Here is an 18,165-nt window from a genome sequence, read left to right as displayed (position 1 = left end):
CTCTTTTTCTCCTAGCTGAAATAAATTGAAGAGTTGGGAGGATCATTTGGTTTGTTTGTTTGTTTGTTTTTGTTTTTTTATGCGGTTTCCATCTCAAAAACACCTGCAAAAAATAAAATACACTGATAAGAGATTAGAACTCCTTTGTTGCTTGTGTTTTCACTCAAATAGGAAAATTGTATCACAAAAATGAAACATAGCCTGACTTTTTGTGCTTGTCTTCCCTGTACAGTTGCTGTCATGTTCAACTTTCCCGACCAATCTACAGTGAAAAAGGTTGTTCATTGTCTCCCCAGAGTTGGCATTGGCACGAACTTTGGTCTTCCTCAAACAAGGTAATATTTGTAGAAATTCTCAGACCCATGATATTTTATAGACATGCTCTATAAAATAGATATTTTATAGACATGTCCTCTGCCATGACTGCCATGGCCTCTGCCATGACTTCATCTGTGGGTTGTTGGCATTGATGATCCGCCTATATTCAGCAAATTGCTGCCGTCAATGGTTTGCCTGCTCCGGCATTTCGGCAGCTCTCAAGCTGTCCTGTTGCTGACCTTGTTCCTCACATCGTGCCTGTGATTGTTGCAGCATCTCAGCAGCTCGCTGGGACGCCATATAATGAGCGTGGTGTTGATGATCCGCCTGCTCCAGCGTTTCGACAGCTGTCAAGCTGTCCTTCTGTTGGACTTGTTCCTCAAGCTGTGCCCGTGATTGTTCCAGTATCTCAGCAGGTCGTTGGGACGCCATATAATGAGCATGTTGTTGGCGTTAATGATCTCCCTCAGCTCCACATGTGGAGAGCTCTGTGACTTCAGAATCCTTCATAGCTCTCCTTGTTTGCGACAAATTAGATTTTTTTTCCAGGCATGTTAAAAATTGGCAAAGTGTGTCTGCAATGCCTAGAGCAAATCAGATAATATGCAGATGTGTGTACACTGAGGGTTAGTGTATGTTTACACAAGAGATAACAGCCCTGGCATTCTCAGAAGTTGAGATAAGAGCAGTTTAATATAGTAAGTGAACAAAAATTCATAAGTCGTGAAGCCATGTCATTCACCAGGATAAAAAGTAGCCTATATTTTAATCGAGGTTACAATCTATCTGTGTGCCAAATTTCATTCAAATCCTTTCAGCCATTTTTGCGTGATTGAGGAACAAACATACAAACTTTCACATTTATTATAATAAAATTAGTAGGAAGGATTGTAGGCTTCTGTCATTCAGCGGGGCGTATTAGAGGACAAATAAAGGGATTTTTTTTGCAGTTCTAAATGAGTTATCATTGCGTAAATTTTTGGGGGCAATTTGCATCTTGTGCGGTTTTCCTATATGGACATTTTGTTTAGACTTCATTTTATTTTCTATCACTTTTGTAATTTGTTGGATTGTAAATTAGACCCACCTACCTACTATGTCATTGACTTATTACCTATTGTTTTATAAGTCTTCTGTTGAAAACTATACTCTTAAGTCCACATCAGTATGAAGCTATTCCTTTAATCATAGTGACATCTTTGGTAGTATTTGCTTTTTTTGGTTATTTGAAGTCAATTGTTTTGTGTTTAATTATATCTTATAAAATAGTGAGATGAATCTAAACATAAAAATTGGAGATGTTGTTATGCTATGGTAATGTTAAATGAGGATATTCTATGTATGCATTATGCATATACTCATTATAAATATCCATAAAAGAAAGTGCACAGGCAATAACCATTAAAATGCTGTGTTGCACACACACTCCTTTGATTTATGGTGCAAGAAAATGAGTGTATATATACACAAATGTACCTCTCTGTTGTCTTCATTACAGCTTCAAGTTAAATACAAATATTCTTTCTTACTCAAAGATTAAAATGAAATGCGGCCAGAATAATAGTATACACCAATTCATGTATTCAAGGACCAATAAATCGGATATCACTGGATAAACTAATACCTATCCAGTCTGTATCTAGATTAAGAACATTTTACAGGAATTGCTCAGTCATCCTGCCATCATGCCCCAAGAGGCTGCATTCACGCAGAATTTATGAAATCCATTCTCCTGAAAAAACCAAGGAAGGAGGCCCGCGAATGGAGATGGACGTCTGCGCTCTCTGGTTCACAGATTGGAGCGTCGACAAGGTGAATAAAATATATGACCTTTATTGGACAAAAACGTACTGCACAACGCGTTTAAAGCTCCACAAGCTTTTCTTCAAGTATACAATTACTTGCCAGGTGAGGTCACAAGTAATTGTGCACCTGAAGAAGAGCTTGTGGATCTTGAAACGCGTTGTGCAGTATGTTTTTGTCTAATAAAGGTCATATATTTTATTCACCTTGTCGACACTCCAATCTGTGGACCAGAGAGCGCAAATGTCCATCTCCAGTCGCGGTCCTCCTTCCTTTCATTACTGTCTGGTCCTTGGTGACCAGTCTGTAGATTCTGCAGCCACCTCAACCTCTGTGCTTCCATTGGTGTTGTGACTCATTCACAACACCTGAAGGTGAGGGACCAACTGGTCCATTTCTCTGTACATTTTTATTTCCAACATCCATTGCAAACTCATCTACACAATAAGCACGCTCGGTGTTCTCCCCCTTTTTTGTTCTCCTGAAAAAAACAGAATGTGGCAATAGATCTCTCCCTATCCCAAATACATGCAGCCGAGCATGCATGTGTTCTGAATGTGGAGAGGTGTGTCTTGCAGTAGCTCATCTTTCCTGAAAACAAAAGCTTGGAATATTTTGAAATCCAAATGCATCTTCTCTTCGCTGCCATCTCCCATCAGGAAGAGTCTAAGGGTCCCGATACACATCAGACAGTGAGAAGATCCTGCTGAAATTGTCGGGTTCTACTAACTTATATAATGTGTATAGCTGTATTAAGGTCTTGTTCAGACTTTGGCAATACAGAAACAGAATCTTTATATTTGTTTGAGCAAATTGGAATGGGTATAGTTAAGTCATATAGGTAACTGGTGAAAATAAGAATATTTTATATTTGTAGCAAAGATAATTTTACAGATACCTGATCTAAATTTCTCTCCCCAAACTGGAAGCTGCACACAAAGAATTGCCAAATTCCCCACTTTGTATAAAGTCATAATAATCTTCGTAACACATCACCACAGTGCCTAGTGTGTTTAGAACACTTCTTTAACCCATGTACCACACTAGGTAATGAGGTCCGCCCGGCATTGACCGTTTATACTGTGCTACGTGGTGCATGCTAATTCTTTCTGCATATAGGGATGTTATCAGTAGACCGATCAATTGTTTCCTCTTAGGGTAGCCATAGATCGACAGATGTCTCCCTTATTACAGACAGTAGGTAAAGACATTTGTCTTCATTTGGATTTATTTAACATTTCTGTCAAGTTGTCTTCTATCTGGCAGCCCATGAGTGGTGAACACCATCTTCTGAAGAAGAAGCCCACAGAGATTTTAGAACATGCTGCTAAACCTTTCAACCATCGACTGTGGTTAAGACCACACATATCAGTCCAAGTATTACTATTTAGTGATCACTATTGCTTACACTTGTTATGGGTCCCAGGCATTATTTAACTACTTTTTGATTTCCTATGGTGGCATGTTGCAAGGTTTGGTACTATGCATACTTAATTTTTTTTTTTTACCCTTTCTTGTAACAGGAAATTAACTGTTATTTTCTTTTTCTTTCTTGACAGACGCATCTCCCTGGCTAGCCCTCGGCAGATATTCAAAGCCTCAAACATGACTCAGCGTTGGCAGCACAGAGAAATCTCTAACTTTGAATACTTGATGTTCTTAAACACAATAGCTGGTAAAGTAGTGATAGTGTATTCTCCTGCTTTTTTTTCCTTTAGTACTATTTCTAAAATAGTTCACTGTGTCACTTGATTTGGAGCGGCAACATAAGGTTCTGGTGCTGGATTGCTAATCATATCTGATATTTAGACAGTGTAAACTTAGACTAAGACTGCCGAAGATGGCCCAAATTTATCAGAGTAGCTCACAGTCTAGTAGTTACATATTGTTAAACATACTATACATCTTTGTTTAGCTTATGCCACCTCTAGTTTGATTTAGTCTCATTTTTATTCTGTACCAAATTTTGTTTCTTTTTAAAGCTTCAGATTTTTCTTTTAGGCTCTGCTCATATTGGCGTTGTTTGGTCCATTGATCCGTCCTATATTCAGAGCCATGGACTAAGGAGATGACGGTGAAGGATGCAGACATAGCACCTGCCAATTGCATCCCACAACATTGACTCTAATATTTAATAAGAGGAAGCTTTCTACTATTTTTTTTCTTCCATTTAAAAGCAAAAACAACAGAAGAAAGTTTTTGTCTTTTTTTGTTTGTTTATGTATTAAAGATTTTACAAGTAATAACAATGAGAGAAATAACAACAAACCTATTACTTACAGTAAGGTAACAGGAGACCGTGCAGGACTTGTGATCAATAAGCAATACTATTGAACCAAGACAAGATGTATAAGCTCAATAGTAACAATCAATAAGGTATCCATACCCAACATTGGAGTCATTAATAAAGTATGCATATAGAAGGTGCGCCATCCACATGCTTTATTCTGTCAGTTTGATCATAGGATGGTTTATGACAACAGACCAAACAACGCCAATGTGAACAATGTGAATATAAGCCATTTCCCTTACTCAGAAAAGCAAAAAAAAAATTAAATAAATCAAAGACACATAATAAGTGTGGATCAAGGCATGTAAGCCAATTTTTTGAGTCAAGTTGAGCCAGAATTCTGGTGTATGTAGCTTGATAAATCTCCAACCATGTGTATAGATAATTTTATAATTAAATATGTATCATGATACATCGGGGGGATTTATTATTAATATTTTGCATGCTGGTGACAGATATGCAAGAATTATTTTGAAAAAGTGTTGGTCTCTGGTAATTCTGGGGCACCATGAGAGTTCCCATGCGCCAGCATTGAAATCTATGCCAGTCAGGGACTGGTGTAGATTTCAGATAAAGCTCACCCTAGTTTTCTGTATTAGAGTATATAATAAATCTGTTGGCCCAAAAAATCCCTTTCCAGGCCTGCCTTGAACTCTACCCACTTTTTTCTGGTCAAGATGGAAAATGTTCAAGGTGGTGTTTTTTTTTTTTTTATAAGCAGTCAGCTATGTGCCAGAAATTCTCAGGTAAATGTATAAAAAATTAGAACAGCTCATCTACTGTGGATATATTTCTCCATGTTGTTGGCAGACTAGTATATGATAATATGTGAAATAAGGATTTTGCTTTTTGGATTTGGATTTTGTTTTTTGCATCAGAAGACTGGTGTGACCAGCCTGTACCAATGTCACGCTCCCACCAAGCATATGTTTAAAGTAATATATATGTGTGATGCCATTGTCTATTTCACTGATCTACTGCAAACAGGAACATAATTGGTGTTTTCTTGTTTTTCACAGGACGTACCTACAATGACTTGAATCAGTATCCAGTTTTTCCTTGGGTTATCACAAATTATGAATCTGAAGAGCTGGATTTAACGCTCCCTAGCAACTTTAGGGATTTGTCAAAGGTTGGTGCTATTATAGAATCCCATTGCTCAAATAATTGTTTGAGATGTATAAAACAAATGTTTTTACAATATATTTCAGGATTTTAACGTGACTATTTTTCATGTGTTCATATCCACTATGAATATATGAGATGAAATAGAGCATTGACTTAGAAGTTGCAGTATGGCAACTTGCTGATCTAAGTCGGAAGAAAAGCCTTTATACCAGTTTTCAAAAAGTCTTTTCAGATCAGATTTGTGAAGTGAATTTTTTGACTGTCTAAAATAGTCAGCTGCTTTCAAGACTTTTCAAAAAAAAATAAAGCTGACAGCAAAAGAAGCGTACAGCACTCTCACAGTCCTGGTACATGTGGCCACTATGGCTGCTTATAGTGTCTTCTAGCTTTAAGCTGGGTTCACACTAGCGATGGTGTCCGACAGCTAGTGTCCGATGCTAATGTCCGCGCAAGATTTTAGCATCAGACACTAGCTGCGTTCGTTACAATTTGCATTATTTTAAATGGGATATCATGTAGTGTCCTTTACTCTCCGTGGGTTTCCTTAAGTGTCCGTTTACAAAGATGTCCGATTTTTCAAGCGGACAGCTAAATCCTACATGTAGGTATCCCATAGATGCAAAACAGTTGTGAAAAAATGGTCTGTTTAGTCTACTTTCAGCCTTATTGCTGTATTATATGCAGCAGTTCATATTCATGTTTTTAACAGCAAATCTCTGCTTTAATGTGATATCAGAACCAGAGCTACAGCCATCTGAAGTGAATATTCCCCTTTGGCAAATGCTTCAGATTTACGTACTGCATTGAGTACAGGTGTACAGGACAGACTCTCCCTGGCAATACTTAAAGGATCGCAAGGTGAAACTTTACAGCCTGCTTTCTATTAAAAGGATGTTAGATAGGTTAATTAAGAATGTTACAAACCTGTTTAACAAACTCTTTACGACGCCATAGCAAAAAAAAAAAAAAAATCCGGAAGTTACGCTATTAAATATCTCTTGTTCTATTACCTCAGAGAAGGGTAAAACGATACTCTTGTAACTGAGTGAGATAAATTTAGGACTTGATGAAAAGCGTGGGTAAGGTTTGCAGTATTAATGGGTTTTCAGTACGTACTAACCAGCGTCCTTTTATTATTAATTGCACTGTCTGGGGACAGCGGAGAATCTAACACTCCTGACACTCACTGTGAACAGAGACCAAGTACTGCACATGAGCCAATTAACAATGACTAATCGGAAGCTTTCCACTAGAAAGTGTCCTATTTGCCTATTCTCGCTCAGGCAGGCACTTGATACATGTAATAGTGTCATCTTCTGGCACTTGATGCTGCAGGTTTATTTGTGAATGATGAGCATGCACAGTGAGAATTACATGGCACATATATTCTCTATTGGCTTAAATATCCATAGCACTGTATTAAGAAGCTAAAGCTCCTTCTTTCAAGGTAATGTTCAGGTTATTTTCCAGATTACCTACTGCAGACTACAAAATGTTCATATTGAATCTCCTTCTTGGACTGCAGACAGGTGTACATTGTAGTTGGCAGCTTAGTGAAGAGCAATGGAGTTTTGCCTTTTTCCTGCTACTAAGGGGAGTACCGGTAGTAATATATTACTATATTATAACTATATACTATATATAATAATGGCCTTCATAGTGAACTATAACAATATCTTTAAGCACTAATACTAGCACTGGGTAAGGGGACGTAAACAGGAACATATTTTTGTAGCCGTTGATATGGTCACATATGCAGATGAGCGTGTAAGTGCCCAGTGGGTGCACTTGTGTCAGGTAAGTGCTCTCTTATCTGCCACACCCCTTCTCCTTTATGTCTTTTATTTATTGCTTTTTTCTGTAGTGTTCCATTAGGGCATAGCTCTGATCAGTGGCTCCAGTTTAGTTTTATTCTTTAATGGGAGTCAGAGGTAATCTGACATTTTTATTCTCTCTCATCAAGGCCAGGGAAGCTCCTCTCAACCCTTATACTTTACATTTCACCTCTGCTTCTTTCATTTGGCTGCTATGTAGAAGCTCACAATCATCACAGGCTCATCAGTTAGCCAATGGAGGAATGATTTCCTGTACAGTAAGACAGGGGCGGATCCAGGGCCGGGTGAGCCGGGCCCCGCGGCAGGGCCCGTACCTAACAAAACTTGGGTCGGTCGGCAGGGCAATTGCCGATGGCCCCAGCACTTGCAGGGGCCCCCTGTCGGTCCTCTATCAGTAGCTGCAGCTCCCTGCACACAGTGTGCTTCACACATATACTTTCCCTATTAGGAAGTACACTCACCGGCCACTTTATTAGGTACACCAGGCTAGTAACGGGTTGGACCCCCTTTTGCCTTCAGAACTGCCTCAATTCTTCGTGGCATAGATTCAACAAGGTGCTGGAAGCATTCCTCAGAGATTTTGGTCCATATTGACATGATGACATCACACAGTTGCCGCAGATTTGTCGGCTGCACATCCATGATGCGAATCTCCCGTTCCACCACATCCCAAAGATGCTCTATTGGATTGAGATCTGGTGACTGTGGAGGCCATTGGAGTACAGTGAACTCATTGTCATGTTCAAGAAACCAGTCTGAGATGATTCCAGCTTTATGACATGGCGCAGTATCCTGCTGAAAGTAGCCATCAGATGTTGGGTACATTGTGGTCATAAAGGGATGGACATGGTCAGCAACAATACTCAGGTAGGCTTTGGTATTGCAACGATGCTCAATTGGTACCAAGGGGCCCAAAGAGTGCCAAGAAAATATTCCCCACACCATGACACCACCACCACCAGCCTGAACCGTTGATACAAGGCAGGATGGATCCATGCTTTCATGTTGTTGACGCCAAATTCTGACCCTACCATCCGAATGTCGCAGCAGAAATCGAGACTCATCAGACCAGGCAACATTTTCCAATCTTCAATTGTCCAATTTCGATGAGCTTGTGCAAATTGTAGCCTCAGTTTCCTGTTCTTAGCTGAAAGGAGTGGCACCCGGTGTGGTCTTCTGCTGCTGTAGCCCATCTGCCTCAAAGTTCGACGTACTGTGCGTTCAGAGATGCTCTTCTGGCTACCTTGGTTGTAACTGGCGGCTATTTGAGTCACTGTTGCCTTTCTATCAGCTCGAACCAGTCTGGCCATTCTCCTCTGACCTCTGGCATCAACAACGCATTTCCGCCCACAGAACTGCCGCTCACTGGATCTTTTTTCTTTTTCGGATCATTCTCTGTAAACCCTAGAGATGGTTGTGCGTGAAAATCCCAGTAGATCAGCAGTTTCTGAAATACTCAGACCAGCCCTTCTGGCACCAACAACCATGCCACGTTCAAAGGCACTCAAATCACCTTTCTTCCCCATACTGATGCTTGGTTTGAACTGCAGGAGATTGTCTTGACCATGTCTACATGCCTAAATGCACTGAGTTGCCGCCATGTGATTGGCTGATTAGAAATTAAGTGTTAACGAGCAGTTGGACAGGTGTACCTAATAAAGTGGCCGGTGAGTGTATATGTCGGAAGCACACTGTGTACCTGCAGTGTCGGCTGATAGACAGCAGCCAGCCAGGGAGACTGATAGACGACGCTCCCTCCTCACCCCCCTTCTCTGGCTGCCCTCTGTCAACCAATAAGAGAGTGAGGAGAGCCGAGGAGGCGGAGCTTATCGCTCTACAGAAGTTCCCTGCCGTCCTGCAGCTTACACACGAGAGGGAGAAGTTCAGCAAAATGAAAGTAAAGACAGAACACGCAGGTACAGGCTGGAGGGGGGAGGGGGGTTACTCTGCCTATTACTGTCAGGCATTTGGAGTTATTCATTTAGTTTTGGTAACTCCATGGGCCTCATATTAATAGTAGTTAACCCCATCATGTCCCTCACATTAACCCCCTGTGTGCCTCACCATAAGGGTTACTGATGTGTGAGATATATGGGGTTACTAATCATGAAGATACTTCATTATTACCTCCATGTCTCTCACATATCAGTAACTCTTATGTGAGGCACACAGGAGGTTAATGTGAAGGACATGATGGGGTTAATTGCTATTAATATGAGGCACATTGGAGTATCTTAGGGGGCGTTCACACTACCGTCAGTGTCCGCTGCTAATGTCTTGCACGGACATTAGCAGCGGACACTAGCTGTGTCCATGACATTCTGCATTCATTTAAAGGGGCTCTATCAGCAAAATTATGCTACTAGAGCCCCACATGTGCGTGGATAGCCTTTAAAAAGACCATTCAGGCACTGTAATTGTTATATTAACCCCCAGTTCCATTTTTAAATAAAAGCATTAAAACATATATGCAAATCTTACTGAACGTGCACCATGGGCGGGGATGCACGATGCTACGTCATCTTCAGGCACGCCTGCCTCTTCTGTCTTCTTGTAGTTATGCCCTCTGGTTCCATGTCTTCTTCCGTCTTCTTGTCTTCAAATCCCATGCCTGCGTAGTAGTGCTTCCCTCCAGAGCACTACTGCGCAGGCTCACTTGCCAGTCCCCATAGAACTACACAAGCGTACTGCACGCTTGCAAACTGCCATTAAGTAAAATGGCGAGTGAGCCTGCGCAGTAGTGATCCGGAGGGAAGCACTACTACGCAGGCACGAGATTTGAAGACCTCAAGCCGGAAAAAGACCAATAGGAAGCCAGAAGAGACGGGACCAGAGGGCGTCGCTCCAAGAAGACAGAAGAAGCAGGCGTGCCCGAAGATGACGCGGCATCGTGCATCACTGCCCCCGATGCACGTTCGGTAAGATTTGCATATATGTTTTTATACTTTTATTTAAAAACGGGACTGGGGGTTAAAATAACATTTACGGTGCCTGAATAGCCTTTTTAAAGGCTTCACGCATGTGTGGGGCTCTATTAGCATAATTTTGCTGATAGAACCCCTTTAAATGGACATCGGGTGCATTGTTTTACACTCCGTGCCTGTCCTAAAGATGCCCGACTTTTCAAGCAGACAGAAAAAACCTACATGTCGGGTTTTTGTAAGTAGGGCCCCGCCACAGTCAATTGCCCAGGGCCCCGCAAAGCCTGGATCCGCCACTGCAGTAAGAATAGAAATCTCTTATACAAAGGCAACTAAACCAGTAGTGAAAAAGACTGTCAGATAATCTTTTAGTTATGCTTCAACAAGGCAAAATTGAAAGAACCTCTTTGGTGTTTACATGGTTAAAAAAAGAAAAAGTTTAACAGGTGGTAAACATCCAATAATCTGTTATGACCAGGTACAAATGCCAGACCAGATTGTGCAGAATGGCCGACAAAGGGCCAGCATGATCAGCGATTGGCTGTGCAGGGATTTATTGTGTATGTTCAGATCAGTGAAGACCCGGTAAGCATGGAAGAAGCAGAGAATTGATTTCTTGTTTTAACCCACTCTGAACCTTTTAGCAATTTTTTCTTTGCTTTAAAGCCCCTTTTAAGGGTATACATATTTTTTCTAGTTGTATTACAGATTAGATGGGGCTAAGTGCTAATCTATAATAAACTGAAGTACATTTTATTGCAGCTGTATAGAAAGTAGTAGGTGTTATTTTTTTTGTCAGAAATCCATTGACATCAGCATAATCAGGTTATTTAGCTACAAACTCGGTAGTTGGCATAAGAGACCACCAAGACATCATATATAATAACTTCTACAAAGAGCGTTCTCCAAACATATGAAGGATCTATGCATATTGACAACAAGTATATTATGGAATTGTATAATGTACTTGCAGAGTTATTTTTTGTAACCTATATATTAGGTTATGATGCATATTCCAGTACATATTGTCATGAAATTATCTCTTCTGTAAGTAAGAATGTCTTTGGTCTACTATTTCTCCATGGAGAAATTTACCAGCCAGTTGTCTTTAAATGTTACTGCAGTCTGTGGGTCCAGATTTTCCGTTTTTTGTATTTATGACTTCTTATATTATGGATGACACCCATACTACAGACACAGGAGGGAGGCTGGGAGCTGAGGAATGAGAGAACTTGTAAGAGCTGTCTGTCTAGTATAAAGACAAAGGCGAGATAAGAGACAGACCTGCATCTAGTGACTAAAGTGGAGACAGATTACAGTAAAATCAGTTTCTGCAAAGAGTTTAGAATATATACACTGTAGTCAGAGTTAAAGCTATAAGGATGGTGTAAGGAGGTAGGAACCCATTTTACAGTCTCATCAGAGCTCTGAAAAGTTTTGTATAGCACTATAAATATTTTAATTCAGGACCAGATTTTCTGGGTTTCTGTAAAAAGTAGTTCCAAAGTTATTTCAATTTGAAACTGACCAATGATTTAATATCTGGGGATAAATAAAATGCTGAAAAGGACCAATAGAAGGGGGGGAATTTAATTTTACATGAAGATGATGTCCATGAAGGTCACTACTTTAAGAAGACATATTCTTCTTGAATGTTTTTGCAATGATAATGTCCAGTGATCTAGAAAATTGAATTTTAACTGTTAATGGAGAATTGCATGTAGTAGTTATTCAATACATACTGAATTCATAAAGGCGGTCAGCTTTATTTTCTGTAGTAATATGGAGAGTAGTAAATTATATTATTTTAGCAAACATGGATGTGAAATTTTTGATACTATTTGGTATGTTGTTCTGCTGGTGGCATACATTGGTTTTTAATATTACTCGTATAGTGTGCATTGAAGGAATTATTTACATCTATTTCCACGTCTTGTTTATGTGAATGCACATGTTTAGTGAAGGCATTCCTTTCTGCATATGCTTCAATAACAAACTTCTAAGTGCAAAAATATGTACAACCCACCTCTCGCTCTCTTTTTGGTTTTCTTACTCATGTGATACAAGTCGTGTTTAAGTTGTCTGTAAATCTCACATTCTAGCTTGGCATTCTGGACAATATTCCAGAGAAATGTCTTCTCTCAGTTGTGCAGAGTGCCATATGAAGGATTCCAGTGCTATCAGAGCTATAGATAATATAGAGAGCACAATATAAGGAAGCAGTCCTTCTGTATACAAAGCTGTTATTACTACTGGAGCTGTAGTTATAGCACAGTTTAACTTGACACTTAACGCATTAGATACATGGTTTCAGCAAACCCTCAATTGACACAAAAGCCACTGAAAAAGTCACATTAACGTTTGACGCTACCTTGTATTTAACATGTTAAGTGTTAAGTTAAACTTTTTGTGCCACTATGTATTAAGGGATCTACAGATATTTTGCGCACTGTTGCCTTCCACAGAATTGTCATTATTCATGATTTTAAACATGTACCGTTTTAAATAATGAAATATAAAAGTATAAATATAAATGTGATGTAGAAAAAAGTAAGCTTTATATCTATAGGCTTGCAGAAGGTTAGTGCACAATTAGACCCCAATACCTTGTAGGTGCAAAGGCTATCCATACACAAAAGAAAACCATGGGTGGGGTCCATAGAATCTTAAAATTTTGCTGATATAGTGTGATAATTGAATCATGAGGTCATCACGCTTTGTGATGTCATCTGTAGTTATAATTGAGCTAGTTAAGTATTAAATTATTTTCAGGGCTTTTACCTCCATGGCATTGCAATGGTTACACTACTGCTAAATCTAAGTATATGAGGGAGCCTTCACACGGAGTAACGCCGGGCTCAATGTTTGCTTATTTTTACAGGCGTAGAAATGCGAGTATAGCGTTTATGCGGCGTTTTTACTATGAGTGTATACGCCACGTTTACGGCCGCGTCTGTTGCTCGCGTAAACGTTTACGCAAGCAAAAAACGCAGCCGTAAATGCCGCGTATACGCTCATTGTAAAAAAACGTCGCGTAAACGCTACCCTCACATTTCTACGCTAGTAAAAATAAGCACACATTGAGCCCGGCGTTACTCAATGTGAAGGCTCCCTTACTCTGCTACTGTGCATCGATGCAGGTTGGCTGCTGACTGTTTCACTACGGTTAACTTGCTAAGAGTACATCATGTGTGTGCCTGGCCTAAGCATAAAGGGGTGTCCCCTCACAAAATAGAGAACTGTAACCGTTCCTATGGGTATCTTAAGCCTTAGTAGTCTATTTCACGTTTTGTTAAGAGATATGAACAAACAAAGCTTCCTGTGATAACATGACATTCTATCTACCAATCGCACGAGACGTTCTCATGTAAACTGTGGTGGTAGGGATGGCCAGAGTAATAGGAAGCACCACCTTCTACGTGTTAAATGGCCCTACCCCCCAAATGCCCCCTTTTATGGCATTCTTGTGTTTTATTGTCAAGGGAAGCAACCTATGTGATTGGAAGATTGGATATCATGCCATCACAGAAAGCTCTGTATCTGTTATGTGACAAGGAGACAAAGCAGAACAGAGTCAGAATATGAAGTAGAATTATTTTACCTGTAGACTATTGTACTTATAGGAACTTTTAAAGGGTTTATCCCAATAAATTAAAATAAAGTGCTACTGCATTTACTCACTTTCCTTCTTGACTCGAATTGTTTTGTATGTCTATACCTTTTTGATTATTGTAATTTTTGTTTCAATAAAAATACATTTAAATAAAAAAATTGAGGGCAGATATGGAATCAACTAATAAAATATTAAATTACTAACGTCTCACTTATGGTCACATGGTCCCTTGCGTGTGACTGCCGAGGCTTTGTATACAGGTAACCCCTTTAAATTTATTATTTACCTTTATCGGTTTTCCTTTTAATATTACATTAGAGATTGTCCACTTTGGACAGACTCTTTTTGTCAATAGGTGACCCACATATCACTGCAATATAAGATGCTAAATATTGGTTCCTACATTAACAAAACTATCACAGAAAAGGACCAACTACATACAGACAACTTTTTATAGACAATATAGAACTAATATCTGGAAGGGATTAGAAAAAATTGGTACCGTATACAGTCTTAGCAATCTTTCAGACGATGTGTTTCCCCAACCTATTGGTTCATCAGGGGACAATAAAGGCCCATCCAACCTTAGCAATATAGATATAACAAGATGCACTCAATAAATACACAGGAACCAAAAAAGCAAGATTAGTGAGGGTGTCAGATTATACCCCTACCAAAGCAAACCATATTAATGCTTATTAACCTATGTCTCACTAATAGCCATGGATAGCAATCCAATAATGTTACTACTGTATACTCCAGTCATAAAGAACTGATATGATAAACTCTGAAGTTGTGTGCACCAGTATTCACGGGATTACTAAACACATGATAGTTATATGGTATAAGACTCCCGACTAGAGGCAGGACACCCGATGGATATAGACTGTCCACTAGTCTATCACTTTGATACCATTGAAGTGATCTATCGATGTCAAGACACAAGGTGATTTTGCTTGTATACAGTTAATCCCTCTAAGTTTAGTCAGTTACCTTTGTTAACATTACATGAAAGGCGTTGTCCACTTTGGACAGACCCTTTTTGTTAAAATGGTGACCCAAAAATAATCTGATCGTAGAACTCAACTAATAAGTGACATTGCTAATGTCTTACTTATGGTCACATAGTCTGTGGCTTATCACTGCTGGGGCTGTTTCTATACAGTAAAACCCCTTTAAGTTTAGTCCGTTACCTTTCTTAATATTACATTAAAGAGGTTGTCTACTTTGAACAGCCCCTTTAGCAATAATCAGTTGCCCTTCAAAGCATCAACTTCACTTCCACAAAACCGACAGTAAATTGAAGCAGTGCAGAGTTTTTATTAAAATCCGTGGGCTACCTGTATAATGCATCGACATGACAGAACCTCAAGAAAAGGAAATTCTTTTTACTGCTTGGGCTAAAAGTGTAAATAGGACAATATTCCTTCAATATTTTGTATTAACACTGTATTGTCCGCCATCAATGTTAAAATCGCCTTCCTTAATGTGCATAAAGCATGCACATGACTTGTCTGATTTTTTTTGTAAAATGCGCTCTGCAGTTCTTTAATTGTAAAATGCAATAAATAGTACATAAGTAAGGAGGTATTAATGAGCAGCGTGATCAATGAGAAGCAGACAAGGTCGCCACATCATGTACTAGTTACCTGGAGACATTCCCCAAGAGAAACTGCAATTAAGCTGCCGCTTCACAACACATTGCCACCACTTAGTGCAAGGAAATAAACAGTTAATTGATATTCTTTAATATCTTATTATCAATTAATTGTATCCCAGGCCCCCAGTTCACCATTTTTTTTTTTTGCCTCTCCAATTAAAAAATAGAAAAAAAAAGTTTAATTAAGCAGTCTAAAATATTTATGGTGCGGCTTGATTCCATGTACGGTACTGGAGCTTAGTAAACTGCTTTTACGGTGTATTAAAACATAGCGGAATGGCCTCATCTTTTATAGCAGTTGTCAGGAAAATATAGGCCAGCACTGTAAAATGTATTAGCCCAATACATTGTCTCCATTTTATTATGAGGAAGCTATGATGTACGGCTCTGTCACAGCAGATCTATTGTTCGAGGGGTTGCACTATTTTCTCTGCCCTGCCATTAATTTATAGCAGTAAACAATATGTAGCCCTCCAACTGCAGCAAAGCAGAATCTTTTAATGAGGTGGATGTTATTACCACAATAAATCAGCGCATTCATGTTATGTATAATTCAAAGTGTGTATTCCCACTGTAAGTTCTCTGAGTAAGCTGATAGTGTGTCATTGTCAGGGCTAGACCCGCTATACCTCTTTACTCTACACTTCTTTTTTATCCTTTTATCTACAGAGAGGATTTTTGTGGTCTTTGTTTTTTTTTTTTTTTTTTTTTTTTCTTTATTCACTTGTAAATGAGAGTTGAAGAATGTCGTAGCCGGCTCATATAGAACGGAACTATAACAATTACATCAGGAATCAATAGTGCAGGTTCTGTGGCAGCATCGATCTCTGCATGCTGCTGTTTTCACAAGAGGCAACAAAATCAGTCCTAATTGGTTTTAGTGGTATCTCCAAGAAGCGTAATTCTATAACCATTGATTAGAGGTGGGTGCGCAGTTCAAGAGCTCCCAGGCACAGAGTCATTTGTTAAAATGCTGTGGGGAGAATTGCATTTTAGTATTTATTCTATTTCCCATTAACTCCCTGCTGTGCAGACTGATGGTTGCAGCATGTATCCTGTAACTAACCCATAGCCAAGAAAGAACTCACACTGGCCAGTGTTGGGTTACTCACTGAAATGTGTATCCCTTTATTAGCTTTACAGATACTTTCTTCTATACAATAGTACTGCTACATATATATATATATATATATATATATATATATATATATATATATATATCTATATATATATATATATATATATATATATATATCAGGATTAGATGTATAAGAACATAAAAATCTCTGCTTACAAAGTAATGTCCGTTCCATATCACTATAGTGATGAAGTGATGTATTATTAGCATGCATACTCGGAATTGCTCCCAGCTAAATACACTAAGCATGTTCACTCGGTATTCTTTTTGCCTTAGCCATACTGTTACAATATGTTAAAAAAACAAGTCTGGTTTAGTGCAGCAGATTCCTCTCTTCCATTTGGAGGTGCTTTTACAGTGGGAAATGTTGCCACCTTCCATCAGATACATGTCGGGAGCTTTTCCTGGATAATACACCAAACAGGCTAAAGTCATATTAGATTTAAATTGTTAGTCAGATAGTTCCACCAATGATTTCAATTGGTATTGGAAAATATATTTGACGTAGTTCATAGCGTTATATATTCCATGCAGTATTAATGTCTACCTTTTACTACCAATTATAAGCTGCAGTAGACCATTCTATTTTGCTTCAGAAACTCTTTTTTGTCGATTGTTGGTAAAGATTTTTTTTTTATAAATATGGCTTTACCCTTTATGATAGATTTTTGTGTGTGTTTGCTTTTTCGTATTAGTAACCTTATTTTTTAGTGTTGTTTTCTTATTCTGTGCATGGAGCCAGCAGTGTCAACAGTATTTTTAATTGGTTATGATTAGTAAATGTAAAAAATTAAATTTTTTTATTTTAACATATATATTATGCAGACTAGAGGATTAATTGTTTGTAAGGAATAATAGATTTATGCAAAAAGGATAATGATTCTCTCCACTGTCATCCTTAGATTGGTTTTTCCTTTGCTTTATAATGAACCTGTTCACATGCATTGCATCAAAAATACAAATGTTTTGTCTAGAGCTGCTATTTTTTTTCTTTATCTCCATGGTAACAGACAACAAACAACCCTGATGTAGTCTGATCCTGCACTTACACTACTTTCTATCTGTCCTCTACTACTGTCCTCAGTAATTGGGTGCATATAGCAAGGGTTTATGACTACAGGATCAAATTATACAAAACATTTTGATACCTTTGAGATACACAGATCCACATAGCAGATTATATCACACAAGCATATAGCACATAAACTATACCTTTATAGGTGGAATGGAATAATAAGAATAAAGGTGTGTTCCTTATACAGTGATGGCATAGCACTTTTCTTGGTTTAGGAGTGAGTTTCTTTCTCCTTTTCTCCCCTTCATCAGTGACAAAATCATCTGAATTGTAGCTATGCACGAACACAGAAATAGGCAAGGAAAATACTTTCATGAGAAGATAACCTGGCTACCACTACTACTAAGGAAATCATAGTTTGGTTTCTGACAAGTACCAAACCAT

At 38.8% G+C, this 18,165-nt stretch overlaps 1 protein-coding gene across 2 annotated transcripts in view; it reads left to right on the top strand.

The window, feature by feature from the left end:
• The window catches only part of LRBA (LPS responsive beige-like anchor protein), a 426,487-nt gene that overhangs the window by 294,826 nt on the left and 113,496 nt on the right, over positions 1-18,165 (top strand). For both annotated transcript variants that reach the window (XM_075287867.1, XM_075287860.1), the window contains exons 41-43: positions 233-335; positions 3,681-3,796; positions 5,431-5,543. In XM_075287867.1, the coding sequence (XP_075143968.1) occupies positions 233-335; positions 3,681-3,796; positions 5,431-5,543 (332 nt within the window). The remainder of the gene's footprint in view (positions 1-232; positions 336-3,680; positions 3,797-5,430; positions 5,544-18,165) is intronic.

This window comes from Leptodactylus fuscus, chromosome 1, assembly GCF_031893055.1.
Source record: "Leptodactylus fuscus isolate aLepFus1 chromosome 1, aLepFus1.hap2, whole genome shotgun sequence".
NCBI lineage: Eukaryota > Metazoa > Chordata > Amphibia > Anura > Leptodactylidae > Leptodactylus > Leptodactylus fuscus.
Note: the sequence above shows the minus strand (reverse complement) of the source record. Positions and strands in the feature narration are given on the sequence as shown.